Here is a 17,617-nt window from a genome sequence, read left to right on the forward strand (position 1 = left end):
CCTTGGAGCTTCTGGGTTGGTGCTGAACATGGAGAAGGCAGCACGATTCTTTGGAGGAGTTGATGCTGGCGCCGAACTTGAAGAACTTCAAGTTCGGCGTGGAGGAGGCAGCACACATTCCTTTGGCTTTCTTGTTGTGGCGCCAAACTTGGGGAATCCAAGTTTGGCGTGGATGAAGCAGCCTTGATTTTTCACTCTCTCATTCTCTATCCTTGGCTTCAACTCCATGAAATTCGTCCAAAATGCTACCTACAGTAAACAGAATTGCACACAACTCAAAGTAGCATTTATAGTGGCTAAAATATATTAAATCTTGATTAAACATAGCAATTCAAGTGCAAATTCACTAGGAAAAGATAGAGAAGATGCTCACGCATCAAACCATATGATATATTCTATTTCATGTTTTAACATTCTATAATCATAAAATTCTTATACCTCTTAAACACTTATTGACTTGAGCTCGGAGTGTCTTTTACAGGTACCCACCCACGGTGTTCTTTGTCGTCCGAGTTATTCTCACTCCATTAAAAAAAGACATATTACATCAGCGCAAGAGACGAGCTATAGTTCAGAAGTTCATCCATACAAGAACAAAACTAAAAAAGTAATTTCTAAACTTGGGTTAATTTCAGTAAATATTGATTGTTGCGTTAATGCTTGCATGTTGTTCTATGCTAAAGATTACAAAGATTTAAAGGAATGTAAATTTTATAGTGCACCACGCTATGATGCAAAAATAGTGAATAAAAAACATAAAGAAATTTCTCTGTATGTATTAAACAATATTGTATTTGATAGGCAAATACATATTATTAGCTTCAATACTGTAGTGTTTTTATAATAAGAGTTTATGGGAGCATGCTTTTATTAATATAATTGATTTGTTTAAGAAATAAAAATTAATAATACTTAAATCTACTTTGTAATATTTAATCCTTGTTAAAAAATTTACCTTCATCCATCTTAAAATTCTCATTTTACTTTGATTCTGCAATTATTTAAAACATTTAAATCTGTAAAATAAAGTTTAGATATTGTTGTATTTTAGTAGTGTAACACCCTCACTATCAGAAGTCACGCTACCGGCTGCGCTACTCTGATAGCAAGAAGTATTACGACTACTCTACATACTAAATACTAAAATAGGAGCCTGTGATTCGATACTGTATCGCTGATTTCTTTAAAAAATCAGAAATTAATACCTCATCTTAAGAAAAATACAAGGCATATATTCATATACAGGACTCCTTACGTAATAACTCATAATATTACACACATATAAAACATACAATTTCTATCCCTCTTACAAATTTGTAATAATAAAGACGAGGGAAGAAAATAAACTAATTAATACAACAACATATAAACCAAACGCAGTATAACTCTTCTTAATGCTTCTTCATCCGGTTCCTGAAAAAGTAAAGCTGTAGGGGGGTGAGAACCTAACCACATGGTCTTACCACAGAGTTTTCAAAGTTGTCATAAGAAGATAATTCAATAAGAAAACTGCTTTCAACTTCAGTGATTATCATTGCCTTATGAATCCTTTTAAAATCCAATAGCTAATCGTTCAAACCTTTTCAAAGAAACAATGTTCAATATTTTCAAAAATCCAAGGTCTTTCTTTTCTCATAAGCAAATCTCAATCAGAAACCAACCACGCAATCAAACCATACAATCATTAATTCAGCACCAAAGTCCATTCTCAAATGTAACACGCCAGGACAAACACAGACAAGACAGACAAGTAAAACACAAGTAGGAAGCAGTTACAGCAAATAGTTCAAGTAGCAGTTAGGAACAGTTTAGCAACTAAGCAAACCAAAACAAGTTCAAACCCAAGCAAAGCATACAAATACATATGATGCATGCCTGTCCTATGGCTGATGAGGCTCATCTGTCGGTTATCCAGCCAACCCGACAAGTCTGAATTGTCCTTAGACTGTCCTCTGACATGCATCCCCAAGAGTCTATGCATAGCTTTTTCTCAAATAATCAATATTGCTCAATGGGGGTAACATTCCCGGGAATTTATATAGTGCCCGGTCACACTTACGTCGTAGGATCAACAGAGTATCGAGATTTCAACCTGGTAGACGTGGTGGCAAGCCACGGTACTTAATCCAGGGAACCTCGTATCTCAGATATTTCAAATTCATAAGCCACATATCTCAACATTCTCAACATCATAATCATTCATCAATCCAAACCTCATTTCCAAATTCATTCAAAAATCATATTTCAAAGAAAATCCTCATCAATCCTCTTTCCATTCTGTTCATTAACAATCTCAATTCCAAAACATAATTCTTTCTTTGATAAATAGATTATTCTTAAAACATATAATGTTTAAAAACAAATCTTTAGTTAATTACATCAAATAAAACTTTCAATTTTATAAAATTTCGACAGCATCTCCTCTAAAACTCGAACTTTGTCACCCTGTTCGGGTCCCATCCAAACATTTCTCAAACCTTTTCCAAACCTCAATCATTTTCCAAGATTCAGCTAGTTCCAATATCAAATTATTTTCAAAGTGAATCAGTGCCCATAATAAATCTCTTTTTAAAATCAAACCAGCTCAAATACTAAATCATTTATAAAGTCACTAACACAAAATTAAACCATTTCCAAAGTTAATCCAGTTTCATATTCCAAATCATTTCCAAAGCCAATTCCTTTACATTATCAAAAATAGCTTCAAAACCAAGAAAAGCCATTTTTCATAATAATCAACTAAATAACCTTTCAAACTAATTTCTTTTCAGCAATCACAAACTACTAAAGCAATCAAGCAATCAGTCCAACAAACAACCACATTTAGAAGACAATCATAATCACAGACATATGTTCTCTTACATTAATATCTAGTTACCACAACTCTGTAATATAAATTAGATTTTAGGAAAAACCCTACCTCGTTTACGACTTAGCTACGTGATAAACTCAGTTTTTCTCTCGGCCCACAACGCGGCAGTCTCATCCTCAACTCTAAACCACTTTTGCAGCAACCACAGCTACTCTAATCGTAATAAGAAATAACCGAAACTCAATCAAATAGCAAATAATATCGCAAAACCTCAGCCACATATAACATAACAGCGATTAAAAGAGTTTTAGAACAAGAACGACTTACTGTACCAATAAGAAACTAAGTACAGCACAGCCACAGCTCCAGCGGTTAACTCCGGCAAGCTCCAACAGCGGCGACTTCAACCAGCAGCGAAAAAACTCACTGCGACAACATCATCAAACATATATGACTTAAGCGACGACTCTTACGGTAACAAGGATTTCAATGGACAAGGAAAGGAATCTGAAACAAGGCTAAAACTTACCAAGAAAATGGCGGCTCCGACACTCAGGAGAATAAAACCCAGCATAAACGAACCAGAGCCGGAACCCAAACTGGAGTGGAATGGGGTTTGGCAGCTGCAGGGGCGTCCTCTGGCGGCTGCAGCCGCGGTTTTCTGGCGCCAGCAGCGGCGGCGAGGAGCTCCGGCAACGCAGCAGCCACGCGAGCAGAACGACGGCGAGCCCATCAACACGGCGGCGACGGCAGCTCCGCGGTGGTTTCCTTTGCGCACATTCTCCTGTTCGCGACTTAAACGCGGCGGAGCTAAAGATGATAACATGCGGTGGTTGCAGCGGCGTTCAAGCTTCAGCGACGACGTTCTGGCAGCGATAGAGGCGCGAATGGCGGCGATGGGCTTCATCACCGACAGCGGCAGCGACTGGCACAAGGATGGCAGCGCTACGACGACGACGTGAACGCGGACCGCAGTGGCAACGGCTTCTTCCTCTCAACTCACCTTTCTTCCTCTTCTCCCTCTCCGCTTCTCTTTCTCTCGCCACTCGCTTTCCCTTTCTTCCTTTCTCAGTTCCCCACTTCTCGAGCTCCCCCCTGCTTTCCTTATTTCCTTTTCTTTCCTTATTTCCCCTTTCTTCCCCCCTGTTTTCCTTATTTTCCCTTTCCTTATTTCCCTTTCTTCCGTAGGTTAGGTTTAAGAAACAAGAAAGTGAATGACGGTAGGGTTAAGTTTGGGGGGTTCGGGTTTGATTTAATTAAAGTTAGGATTAGGATAGTTTAGGTAATTTTAATAAAATTAGGGATGTAGAGTATTAATTAAAAATCTAATTTAATTCTTTAAAATTATTTGAAAATATTATTTGATTATTAATTTATTAATTAACTTTTAATCAAATATTTTAATTTAAAATTAAATTTAATATAATTAATTTTCTTTGTTTATAAAATTAGAGTATTAAATTCTAGAATCTCTATTATTTAACTAAAGTGTATAAAATCCTTATTCTTTAACAACTATTAAGCTGCCTAATTTAAATATAGAAAATTATTCAATAATTATAATATTAAGTAAAATTTCTAATTTAATTGTCAAAACTTGATTTAATTACTTTTAATAAAATAATTTCTAAAAGTAAAGTTTTTAATGAATAAATAAATTGAAATTAACTTATGATAATATTTTTTTGAAAATTATGGGTCTTACATCCTATCCACCTTATAAAAATTTTCGTCCTCGAAAATTGATACAAAATAAAAGAGATTTCATATTACTTCACTCTTGAACTCATTTAAAGAAGAAGCAAAAAGTTCTCATTATATATACATACATATAGTTTCAAATACCAGGATTTTCATATGGAATAAAAATATAAAGGATATAAGTGTGGTGTGAAACAAGGTTACAAAATAGGCTTGATGCACAAAATAATATGTTTCAAACGTGTGATGGTAAAACAAGGCGGCAAAAGGCTATAAAACAAGCCGGAATTAAAATGATGTGCTCAACGTCCGTATACTAATCTCATACCAACTTCAAAGACTCAACTATTTAAACTTCAACATAACTTATTTCCACTATTCTTAACCGTATTTCATCGATCAATTCATCCGAGGGTTCTCAACCTCACCAAATACTTTGCAAATCATAGTAGTCACAAACTTAACATCAATAAAACTCTTCCTCATGAAACAAGATTCCACAACTCTTTACTACGTCGTATGTTTACAAATTTTACCTTTTGTGTTCATCAAACGTGTTCTAAAGGACTAATGTGTCGTTTACCAAGCCTAACAGTCGCACAAGATATCAAAACTAATCTTGAATATACTCAGAAGGATAGTAGATCATAGAAAAGAAAGAATAGAGACAAGGACCGTGTTCGCAAAAATTTGAAAGAATTGTGGAAATCACAAGTAGATAAGGATGAACAAGCAATAAAGAGTGCTGGAAAGAGAATCAACCGATAACTTTAAGGATATTTCTTGAATCGAAGGAATTTGATAAGACCAATAAGATAAAAAACAATATAATATGTTGAAACGAGTTCAAGCTGAGTCAAGTAAATATGAGGTTTATAAAAGAAGAATATCCAAAACTAAAGGCAAAGCTCTCATAATTCGAATTTGTTTTAAAAAATATTCTCGAATATATTATTCTCGAAGAATGGAAATCTTAAAGGAAGATCATTTCACGTTTTACAAAAAAAAAAAAAATAAGTAACAAACATCTTTCAACAGAATAATAAAAGCATGAATGTAACATGATTTCAATATAAATTCAAGTCGAAACAGACTACATAAAATTTGAAAAAAAGAAAGATTAATTTGGCTAAAAGAAAAATTCTATTTTTCTCATTCTTATGTTAGGCATGCATGAAAATTACGATCTTGTTGGAAGGAAACTTGAAATAAAGTTTTGCTTATAAAAGGAAAAGAAAATGCATTACAATGAAACAGATTTAAATCACATACAAAAATTTTCAAAGTAAGGGAGTATAAGCTAAGTTAAAAGCGAATTTATTAAAACTTCAAGAGATGGTTGTGTCGCTCCAAAACAAATTCAAGTTATAGCAAAAAGAAGCATTGCCCAAATAAAGGAATGTAGAGTCAAAAACAACCTTACATAAAAATAAATCAAACCTTATTTAAAAAGGCTAAAACAATCCAAGAATATACTAGAAATCACACTTTATAAGGATATTCAATAATATTAAAATGCATTAAGTGCGTTCAACGAGATACAAATCGCAGGAAGAGAAGAATAAGTGACAGGGATAAGATTCATATGAATTCGGAAGGAGGTGTAGGATTACAACTAAGCAACAAGGTATAGACATGAAAAATATCTAAGAAAGAGCCATTTCACATCTTAACAGGAAATATTGAATCTAGGAACTCCAAAGAAAACAAGAAAAGAATAATGGTAAATTGGATCAAAACAAACTGAAACCAAATTAGAGAAGCGCAACGTTTACAAAAATAGGAAGGAATGGTTCTAGTCACCGATAAACTAGGATGGTTAAAAGTCGCGAAGTATGTCAGAAGAAAGAATTGAAATACAAATAGGAAAGAATTTTGATTTCAAAGAACTTCAATAGAAACCATAGAATAGAATAGGGTAATTGTTTACAAAATTCAAGAAAGTCAATTAAAAACGTAAATATTGCATCTTGTTTAAAACAAATTCAAGTCAAGCTAGATTATGCAATATTTACGAAATAAAAATTAGTTAGGCTAAGAATAAAATATTTTACTGAAAATCTTGGTAGAAAATCAAATTGTAGTCCTAAGAAGAAACTTGAATTTAAGAACTTCGGTAGGAACAATCAAGAGGAAGAACGGTGCATTTATTTAAACTGGATTTGAGCTAAGTCGAAAATAATACTAGAAGTCATTGGTAGCATTAACAAAGAATGGATAATCTCAAAAGGAAACGAATTCACTTTCTCAAAAGAAACATAAAATGTTTAAATAAAATTTTGCATTAAAACAACTTAAATTAAAATAAAATATGCAAATTTTATAAAATAAACTTAATTAAGCTATGAGCAAAAATATTCTTTCAAGAATCTTGAAAAATATTCAAGTAAGAGGAGAATTAAACCAGAATTACTTTGAAGACCCAAAACAAAAATTACAAGAGGGCTTTATAAGATAGGATGTATTACGGCAAAACAGGTTCAGATTTCATTGATAAATTACATCGCTTAAGTAGAAGAATGCAGAACCTAAAGCTGTGATGTCAAGAATCTATGGAATAAGTAGGCGCATGTTAAGAGAAGAATACGCATATGGTGAAAAGCATAGAGGCAAGATATCAAATCATAACTTAAGGAGAGAATCTAAATCAGAAAATTTCGCTAGGAACAACAAGAAGAAAGATAATATATTGATCGAAGCAAAATTCAAATTAAATTAGAGTATAGAGTTCCTATAAAAGAACGTAAAATTGAGGACCATAACATCAAGAATCTAGGGGATAGTCAGAAATATAATTTGACAGAGAATCAAACCGTATCTCAAGAAAGGCATTGAATCAAGGATTTCCAATGCAACTCTTAAAGGTAAAACTAACACCTATCACAGATAAGGATCACATGTCAACAAACTTCAAGAATTAATTTCTAACTCTCCCAAAACCCGCAACTCGCATTATTTATGACTCGCATATTGTCTATCATAACCCATTGGTGCTTCCATATACATAATTTACTAGTGTTAAGCCGGCCAAACTTAATACCAGGAATTATGCAATGCAAGACTAATGGCATTAATCAATAGACCGTCATGTGTATAAAACTCTAATTCTCATTATCTGAACGAGACCTATTACATGACAGACGCTCAGAGTATGCAATTAAAGCATAATCAGTCCACTCCTCAGGCTCTACAGAAAGAACCGCTCTGATACCATATTTGTAACACCCTCACTATCAGAAGTCACGCTTCTGGCTACGCTACTCTGATAGCAAGAAGTATTACGACTACTCTACATACTAAATACTAAAATAGGAGCCTGTGACTCGACACTGTATCGCTGATTTCTTTAAGAAATCAGAAATTAATACCTCATCTTAAGAAAAATACAAGGCATATATTCATATACAGGACTCCTTACGTAATAACTCATAATATTACACACATATAAAACATACAATTCCTATCCCTCTTTCAAATTTGTAATAATAAAGACGAGGGAAGAAAATAAACTAATTAATACAACAACATATAAACCAAACGCAGTATAACTCTTCTTAATGCTTCTTCATCCGGTTCCTGAAAAAGTAAAGCTGTAGGGGGGTGAGAACCTAACCACATGGTCTCACCACAGAGTTTTCAAAGTTTTCATAAGAAGATAATTCAATAAGAAAACTGCTTTCAAATTCAGTGATTATAATTGCCTTATGAATCCTTTTAAAATCCAATAGCTAATCGTTCAAACCTTTTCAAAGAAACAATATTCAATATTTTCAGAAATCCAAGGTCTTTCTTTTCTCATAAGCAAATCTCAATCAGAAACCAACCACGCAATCAAACCATACAATCATTAATTCAGCACCAAAGTCCATTCTCAAATGTAACACGCCAGGACAAACACAGACAAGACAGACAAGTAAAACACAAGTAGGAAGCAGTTACAGCAAATAGTTCAAGTAGCAGTTAGGAACAGTTTAGCAATTAAGCAAACCAAAACAAGTTCAAACCCAAGCAAAGCATACAAAAGCATATGATGCATGCCTGTCCTATGGCTGATGAGGCTCATCTGTCGGTTATCCAGCCAACCCGATAAGTCTGAATTGTCCTTAGACTGTCCTCCGACGTGCATCCCCAAGAGTCTATGCATAGCTTTTTCTCAAATAATCAATATTGCTCAATGGGGGTAACATTCCCGGGAATTTATATAGTGCCCGGTCACACTTACGTCGTAGGGTCAACAGAGTATCAAGATTTCAACCTGGTACACGTGGTGGCAAGCCACGGTACTTAATCCAGGGAACCTCGTATCTCAGATATTTCAAATTCATAAGCCACATATCTCAACATTCTCAACATCATAATCATTCATCAATCCAAACCTCATTTCCAAATTCATTCAAAAACCATATTTCAAAGAAAATCCTCATCAATCCTCTTTCCATTCCGTTCATTAACAATCTCAATTCCAAAACATAATTCTTTCTTTGATAAATAGATTATTCTTAAAACATATAATGTTTAAAAACAAATCTTTAGTTAATTACATCAAATAAAACTTCCAATTTTATAAAATTTCGGTAGCATTTCCTCTAAAACTCGAACTTTGCCACCCTGTTCGGGTCCCATCCAAACATTTCTCAAACCTTTTCCAAACCTCAATCATTTTCCAAGATTCAGCTAGTTCCAATATCAAATTATTTTCAAAGCGAATCAGTGCCCATAATAAATCTCTTTTTAAAATCAAACTAGCTCAAATACTAAATCATTTATAAAGTCACTAACACAAAATTAAACCATTTCCAAAGTTAATCCAGTTTCATATTCCAAATCATTTCCAAAGCCAATTCCTTTACATTATCTAAAATAGCTTCAAAACCAAGAAAAGCCATTTTTCATAATAATCAACTAAATAACCTTTCAAACTAATTTCTTTTCAGCAATCACAAACTACTCAAGCAATCAAGTAATCAGTCCAGCAAACAACCACATTTAGAAGGCAATCATAATCACAGACATATGTTCTCTCACATTAATATCTAGTTAACACAACTCTGTAATATAAATTAGATTTTAAGAAAAATCCCTACCTCGTTTACGACTTAGCTACGCGATAAATTCAGTTTTTCTCTCGGCCCACAACGCGGCAGTCTCATCCTCAACTCTAAACCACTTTTGCAGCAACCACAGCTACTCTAATCATAATAAAAAATAACCGAAACTCAATCAAATAGCAAATAGTATCGCAAAACCTCAGCCACATATAACATAATAGCGATTAAAAGAGTTTCAGAACAAGAACGACTTACTGTACCAACAAGAAACTAAGTACAGCACAACCACAGCTCCAGCGATTAACTCCGGCAAGCTCCAACAGCGGCGACTTCAACCAGCAGCGAAAAAACTCACTGCGACAACATCATCAAACATATACGACTTAAGCGACGACTCTTACGGTAACAAGGATTTCAATGGACAAGGAAAGGAATCTTAAACAAGGCTAAAACTTACCAAGAAAATGGCGGCTCCGACACTCAGGAGAACAAAACCCAGCATAAATGAACCAGAGCCGGAACCCAAACTGGAGTGGAATGGGGTTTGGCAGCTGCAGGGGCGTCCTCTGGCGGCTGCAGCTGCGGTTTTCCAGCGCCAGCAGCGGCGGCGAGGAGCTCCGGCAACCCAGCAGCCGTGCGAGCAGAACGATGGCGAGCCCATCAACATGGCGGCGACGGTAGCTCCGCGATGGTTTCCTTCGCGCACGTTCTCCTGTTCGCGACTTAAACGGTGGCGGAGCTAAAGATGATAACATGCGGTGGTTACAGCGGCGTTCAAGCTTCAGCGACAGCGTGTAGTTCTGGCGGCGATAGAGGCGCGAATGGCGGCGACGGGCTTCATCACCGACAGCGGCAGCGACTGGCGTAAGGATGGCGGCGCTACGACGACGACGTGAACGCGGACCGCAATGGCAGCGGCTTCTTCCTCTCAACTCACCTTTCTTCCTCTTCTCCCTCTCCGCTTCTCTTTCTCTCGCCACTCGCTTTCCCTTTCTTCCTTTCTCAGTTCCCACTTCTCGAGCTCCCCCTGCTTTCCTTATTTCCCTTTCTTTCCTTATTTCCCCTTTCTTCCCCCCTGTTTTCCTTATTTTCCCTTTCCTTATTTCCCTTTCTTCCGTAGGTTAGGTTTAAGAAACAAGAAAGTGAATGACGGTAGGATTAAGTTTGGGGGGTTCGGGTTTGATTTAATTAAAGTTAGGATTAGGGTAGTTTAGGTAATTTTAATAAAATTAGGGATATAGAGTATGAATTAAAAATCTAATTTAATTCTTTAAAATTATTTGAAAATGTTATTTGATTATTAATTTATTAATTAACTTTTAATCAAATATTTTAATTTAAAATTAAATTTAATATAATTAATTTTCTTTGTTTATAAATTAAAGTATTAAATTCTAGAATCTCTATTATTTAATTAAAGTGTATAAAATTTTTATTCTTTTACAACTGTTAAGCTGCCTAATTTAAATATAGAAAATTATTCAATAATTATAATATTAAGTAAAATTTTTAATTTAATTATCAAAACTTGATTTAATTATTTTTAATAAAATAATTTTTAAAAGTAAAGTCTTTAATAAATAAATAAATTGAAATTAACTTATAATAATATTTTTTTGAAAATTATGGGTCTTACAAGTAGTATGTATGCTAAGTGTCTAATTTGGTGTTTTATCTATGTTGGATTGCTGAGCAAGTTGAGATTAAGCTCTTTACAAGTTAAAAAATTGGTTATTGAAGTTAATGACTTAATGCAATGTGTGATCCTACTGACATATTTTTTATTGTATGATGATGATAACAAGTAAATCAGTTAGTCTAGAATTATGCAGTATTTGTTCTCCATTTCTTTTTTCAAATTCTAATTTTTTATTGTTCTATTTTTGGTACTTATTAAATTATTATCTCCCTTACATAATCATTTTATTAAATTTAAGATGAGTGAAATTTTGGATTTATTTCTATTTTTGTTACTTAACATGCTTTATTTTTAATTTTCAAAGAAGCACTTAATATATACTTTAATTTGCTGTATATATGGTTTCATTAGCTAGTACCGTTGTTATTGATAAAAAAGGATAAGTCTGTGCTTATATATCATATTATGTGATCTATGACGTGCGTGGTTTTTGTCTAGATAATGGTGATTTTTATCCTTTTTATTATCTCATGTAATAATTAATCTGATTTTGATATTGACAAAATGAATTTAAGAATGCTATAGAACAGGTTATGCAAAAAGTATCTAAAAAAGGAAGTAATACACTAAATAAGATGAATGTGTAGTGTGAAATAGCCGGAGTTAAAAAGAGAAGAATTTATAAATTTGGAATAAAATTCACTGCAATTAAGAAAAGATCTAGTTATCTTGATTTTAGTTCTCAATCATCCGATTGGTTGCGAAGGTCAGAACGTGAAGAAATAATAAAGAAAATACAAGAAGAGAACGATGATTTGAAAACTGGGTTGAAAAGACAGAAAAAAGATTTGAACTTAAAAATCGTTTGCTTCATCAACAAATGATGAAAAAACTTAATTTTAAAATTCCGATTCCTCAACTAAAAGGTAGAAAAATAAATATAGGAGAGGATGAAAATGGTGAACGTACATTTGAAAAGTGATTATTTTATTATAGTTGTGATTCTAGTTAGTTAATAGACTTTAAATGATGTAATTAGTAATTTGAAAGTGTTGTTTACTTATTATTGTTGTTAAATGAGTTATTTTGGTTATTGGTTAAGTGCGTTGTGTTATTTGAGATATATCTTTTATGGGTTGGCTTTTATGTATTAAGGTGTAGATTTTGTGTTGATAATTTTTCAATATTTTATGGTTTAGATGTAAAAATTTAGTAAAAAATTGATAATTAAAAAATTAGGATCAGTCATGGAGATTTGATCACTAAAATGATTGGTTAGGAATTAGCAATCGAATTGTTGGTTGCTAAAATATAGGTCCCTACTTAGCGACTAAATTAGAGACCGAAACATTGGTCGCAAATTAGCATCTGAGTTAGCGACCAGTTTAGTGACAGAAAATTTGGTCACCGACCAATTATGTTAGCGACCGATTTATCAACTGATACTCTTTAGTGAGAGTTTGGTGACCTTGTTCACAAATCGGTCGCTAATGTTTTACGGCCGAAGTTGGTCGCTATTTTCTTATTAGCAACCAAGGTTTTAACGACCACCCAAATTTATAGCTAAATTGATCGCTAAATCAGTCGTTATTTCAATAATTTCTTGTAGTGTAATATTAAAAAAGTATTTTATCCTTTTATAATCAACAAAAAAATAGTATTTTAGTCTTTTATAATAAAATTTTATTTTTGAATACAGAACTTTGATCCTAAAAACAGCATTTTAGTCCTATTAAACTTAATAAAAAGGATATATTAGTTTTTTTATTCAATTATATTTTTCTCGTTTACCTGTAATACTTAACAAGAAAGTATATATTATATATATTAAGAAAAAAACAACATAATATTTATATAGTTGCCAATGAAGAATATGATAACGACATATATATGCTTCTTAATATACATACACAGGTGGGGATGTATTATTGCATGCTGATGTGGACATAAATAGTGGAATATCTTAACAAATATATATGCTTTAACTAACGTTATTGTTCTTACTTGGTAATTCCGAGGTATAGCTCGTCCTCTGGTAAGATCGGCAGACTCTTAGAGTGAACCGAGATATACGTCGGCGACGAACGAACGGCGAGGGTGGGTACCTGCAAAGGCACTCCGACGCTCAAGTTAGTATTGTAGGGATGATAGTTCTTAATCTTGAAAAAGTTACGTACCTTCTTTTGGTCTTTTGTCTGCTTTATATTAGCAGGAGAAGTTTGGCCGTTATCCTTCAGATGTAACGTCTGGGAAGAGCATAAATGGTGAATCCGACGTTATTGCTTCAAGGTCATTCATGATGAAATCGTCGGTTATGATTGGGGCTGATGTGTAGCCGAGCTATAACGTGTAACTGATGTTTACTGGCCATATCACAGCCCCCAAGCTTGACCTGACTTTTAAAGAGATAGGTTGAGCTTTTATAATGTGTGAGTAATAGCTCGGTACACGGTGCCCAGCCCCCAGGTCAACGTAGCATCTTTAAAAGTTAATGTTGGGTTACTGAAGAGTTTAATAATTGTTTCTCCAGTTTTTATTGGTGTAAAGGGCTGTAATTATTATTTTATTACTTTTCCTAGACGGTTGCGAGTTCCAATGTTTACTTGGAACCGTTGGTCATTGTGTCTCATTTAATGTTTTTAATTTCTCTCATTAATTCTAGAGGCTTTAAGTAAATGAACGGTTTGATACTGTTGCCCCTTTCTTTTTCTTTTGGAGTTTTTTAGTTTCAGAAGGTTTTAAACACCATGGGCAGTAAAGGTTAGTAACAAAATCCCTTCTTTTCGTTTGAATTTTTTCTTCCTCCTTCTCTGATTTCGTCAAAAACCATGAGTGAAAAGAAAGGTAAATGTTTGCCCCATTTTGATGATGGTGGTTCGTACGACTGGGTTGACAGCGATGTGAAAATAAGGGCTTCGCTTTTTCTGGATATGGATAGTGTTAGGCAGGTTAGTGTTGCTGGCATAGTGAAACCCGGTTGTCGCTTGGAGTTACTTCCATGCAACCGCTCAGATCGGGTTTTTCATAGGAGAGATGATTTTGAGAGTTTTTATATGTATAGTTGTGTTTTAGAGGAATTGAGGGTTCGGCTTCCATTTAGCCAGCTTGAATGTGATATTCTGAAACAATTGAACTGTGCTCCTTCACAAGTTCATCCTAACGGTTGGGCTTTCATAAGATGTTTTCAGATTTTAATGGAATTTCTGGAGGTTAAACCAGACTTGGAACTTTTCTTTTCCTTATTTCAGGCAAAAGGGGTATGGAAAGGGTTATGGGTGAACTTGAATAGCACACCTGGTTTTGCGATTTTCAAATTGTACAAATCTTCCTTTAAAAATTTTAAAGAAATGTTTCTGAAAGTTAAGGCTGTGGATGAGGACTTTCCTTTTTATATGGACGAAAACCTTGGGGAAAAGTTTCCCTTATACTGGTGTTGTCAACGTCAACAAATTTTGGGTCCCGAAATGATATCTGAAAGGAACGAGTGTATCATATCCTTTTTGATTGAGATGGTATCCAAGGGGGGATTGGTGTCTGTGTCGGAATTGCTTCCTTGGGAGGTTAATAAGTCGGCTGTTATCGATTACTTTGGTGAGGTTATCAGGGTATGCTTTTGTTTTTGTTTTTCAATTAAATGCGAATTTTATTGTGCTGATGTTGTTCTTGTTGTTTCTATGGCAGGTGGGAAATTTCCTAGAGTTATTGCCTCGACTCTTAGGGCTCGGTTCAAGTCTAAAAACTTTGAAGGATCCTCATCGAATGCGGAGAAGGTGGAGGTTGGGGGAGAGGTCGATCAGCCTCTCCCAAGAAAGAAAGGAATCGTTTTTAAGAAAAGAAAGACGGAGGTTTGTGCTACTTCTGGGAACAAAGAAACCGTTATTCAGCTTGATGACTTGTCTAGTTTTAGTGTGAAGCAGGAGAAGCTTCACGCTTTTGAAAACAATGGGGATGGTTCATCTCTTTGGGATCGAGGTTTTCCGTTTAATGTTATTGCAGACGAAGTTGTGCAAGGCGTTGCTGATATAGCTCGGGTGGAGGAGGTAGGGGATGTTGGAGTTGATCAGTTTCTGCAGGTATATTTATTTGAAGTATTGGTTTCGCTTAAGAACTTATATCCGTAAGTTTTTAATGGTTTGAACATTTTAACGTCAGGTGTTGGGTTTTCGATTGGCTTGTGTTGGCCGTAGCCAGGAAAAAAGGCATAAGAAGATGGCTACTGAGGTTGAAGAGGTCGGTGTCCTAAAGGAACAGTTGTCGGCTAAAGAATTAGCCTTAACAGAATTGCAGAAGAAATTTTCTGATTTGGAAAAAGAGTTAAAAGTTGAAAGAGAGAATCGTGAAAATGATGCTGAACTATTAAAAAAGAAAAATAGTGATGTTGAGAAAATGAATAAGCGACTTGCTGACCTTACTGCACAGATGAAGGAATTCAAGGCTAGTAGAGAAGGTGACATTCTTGATGCCTTTGCTGAAGGTTTTTACCGTGCTGTGACGCAGGCGAAGTTTCTGATGCCTGATGGTGATTTTGGGGAGATGGATCCGGGCAAGGTGATTCGGGACGGGCAGCTTGTAGATGACGAGGAAGTAATTGAGGAAGGTGGTGATAACTTAGTTAAGTAATAGTTCAGCGTAGCATTTTAGCAGTTTTGCTCTTGTTTTGTAGAACTGATGTTCGTGACTGTTTTTTGTTTTAACAATCTGTGTAATTAGGATTTGGATTTTCCTAATTGCGTTGTCTGATACCCGTTAGTGGGGCTGAAATGATGTTTTGATGATTTGTTTGTCTGTCAAGGGATTTTTGAGTTAACAAACCCCTTGTGATTGTTGATGATAACATAGATTCGGTCGGATAGAATTTGTTAAAAGTATATGCATTCAAACTTTGGGCGAAGCAGTACCTTACAATTTTAACTCGGGTAGGCTGGCCTCGTTAAAACCTCCTTGAGCAAAACCCTTTTTTTTGGGAAAAATCTCAAGTGAGGAAAAAGAGTACCAGCACTCTGCTTTTGTTTTAACTGAAATATTGCTTTAAAGAAGTGACATTCCATGAACTCGGAATCTTGGTCCCATCCAAATGTTCTAGTCTGTAAGCTCCTCTGCCGAGGACTTCAAGTATACGGTAGGGTCCGTCCCATGTTGCTGCGAGCTTTCCGTGAGAGGGTGGTCGCCGAGCCGCTTCGGTTTTCCTTAGGACCAGATCTCCAATGTTGAAAGACCTCGGTTTTACTCGTTTGGCATGTCTTTGATTTAGTTGCTGCTGAAGGGCCTGGTGACGGACGGCTGCTGTATTTCTGATTTCTTCTATCAAGTCAAGTTCTGTTCGGCGAGCTTGATCATGATTCTCTGCTAAGGCTCTTAATGATTGTTGTGAAACTTCTAAGGGAATCATAGCCTCGGATCCATAGACCAACCTAAAAGGTGTTTCCTTCGTTGATGTATGCACGGTAGTATTGTACGACCATAATACCTCTGGGATTAGCTCGGCCCAGAGTCCTTTAGCGTTGTCGAGCTTCTTCCTTAAAGCGTGTAGGACGACCTTGTTGGCGGCTTCTGCTAAGCCATTAGATTGTGGGTGTTCCACCGATGAAAAGTGGTGGTTTATCTTCAGCTTCTGTAGGAAGTCTTTAAAACTATGATCGGTGAACTGCCGACCATTGTCGGTAACAACATGCCGGGGAATTCCGAATCTGCATATGATTTGTTTCCACACGAATGATATCATCTGGGAGGATGTGATTCTTGCTAGGGGTTGTGCTTCAATCCATTTGCTGAAGTAGTCAATAGCCACAACCAAATATTTCAGCTGTCCTGGTGCGGTAGGAAAGGGGCCGAGGATGTCGATTCCCCACTGGTTAAACGGCCAGCTTATTATAGACTGGTGAAGCTGCTCCGCTGGGATGTTAATGATCGGTGCGTGTTTTTGACACTGGTCACAAGTTCTGACCTTCTTTCTGCTATCCTCCCATAAACTCGGCCAGTAAAAACCGGCTCGAAGTATTTTCTGTGCGAGGGTCCTTGCCCCTGAATGTATTCCATATATTCCTTCATGGGCTTCGGCTAACGCAAGGTCAGCATCATTCCTGTCCAGACATTTCAAAAGAGGTCGGGAGTATCCCCGCCTATACAGAGTATTATTTATTAAAGTAAAGAAAGAAGCTTGTCGTCGAAATCTTTTCTTATCTGAGATTTCTTTGGGAAGAGAACCCTCTTTTAAATACTGTATGTAAGGTAGTTGCCAACTTGTTTCATTGGAAATGCTTAAAGTGCTCCTGACATGTATGCTCGGTTTGTCTAAGGTTGACTGTAATAATGTTGCTGTGTGTGACTGTGTAGTAGCTAGTTTTGATAGAATATCAGCCCTATGATTTTGTTCTCTAGGAATGTGGCAAATTTCAATTTTTCGAAAGCCATTTACCA

General features: G+C 35.4%; 2 protein-coding genes across 9 annotated transcripts; both read right to left on the reverse strand.

The window, feature by feature from the left end:
- Positions 1–943: 943 nt before the first annotated feature.
- On the reverse strand, positions 944–5,282 carry LOC130973603 (uncharacterized). 8 transcript variants are annotated; one of them, XR_009084200.1, is made up of 4 exons: positions 3,342–5,282; positions 3,140–3,238; positions 2,921–3,025; positions 944–1,427 (listed from the first exon to the last, which is right to left on the reverse strand). XR_009084200.1 is itself a non-coding variant. In XM_057898218.1 (4 exons), the coding sequence occupies exons 1-3, from the start codon at positions 3,717–3,719 to the stop codon at positions 2,937–2,939; spliced, it is 531 nt and encodes a 176-aa protein (XP_057754201.1). In that variant the 5' UTR covers positions 3,720–5,282; the 3' UTR covers positions 944–1,413; positions 2,921–2,936. The 8 variants fall into 8 exon arrangements, 6 of the variants coding, with proteins under 6 accessions (XP_057754201.1, XP_057754200.1, XP_057754199.1 ...); XR_009084199.1 differs by having other exon boundaries at positions 2,921–3,020; positions 3,342–4,328; XM_057898218.1 differs by having other exon boundaries at positions 944–1,413; positions 2,921–3,020; positions 3,145–3,213.
- Positions 5,283–6,914: 1,632 nt separating this feature from the next.
- On the reverse strand, positions 6,915–13,830 carry LOC130974643 (uncharacterized). The gene is made up of 7 exons (XM_057899505.1): positions 13,771–13,830; positions 13,378–13,431; positions 13,251–13,305; positions 10,019–10,672; positions 9,817–9,915; positions 9,598–9,702; positions 6,915–8,103 (listed from the first exon to the last, which is right to left on the reverse strand). The coding sequence occupies exons 1-5, from the start codon at positions 13,828–13,830 to the stop codon at positions 9,893–9,895; spliced, it is 846 nt and encodes a 281-aa protein (XP_057755488.1). The 3' UTR covers positions 6,915–8,103; positions 9,598–9,702; positions 9,817–9,892.
- Between the last annotated feature and the right edge of the window lie 3,787 nt (positions 13,831–17,617).

This window comes from Arachis stenosperma, chromosome 4, assembly GCF_014773155.1.
Source record: "Arachis stenosperma cultivar V10309 chromosome 4, arast.V10309.gnm1.PFL2, whole genome shotgun sequence".
NCBI classification, from domain to species: Eukaryota; Viridiplantae; Streptophyta; class Magnoliopsida; order Fabales; family Fabaceae; genus Arachis; species Arachis stenosperma.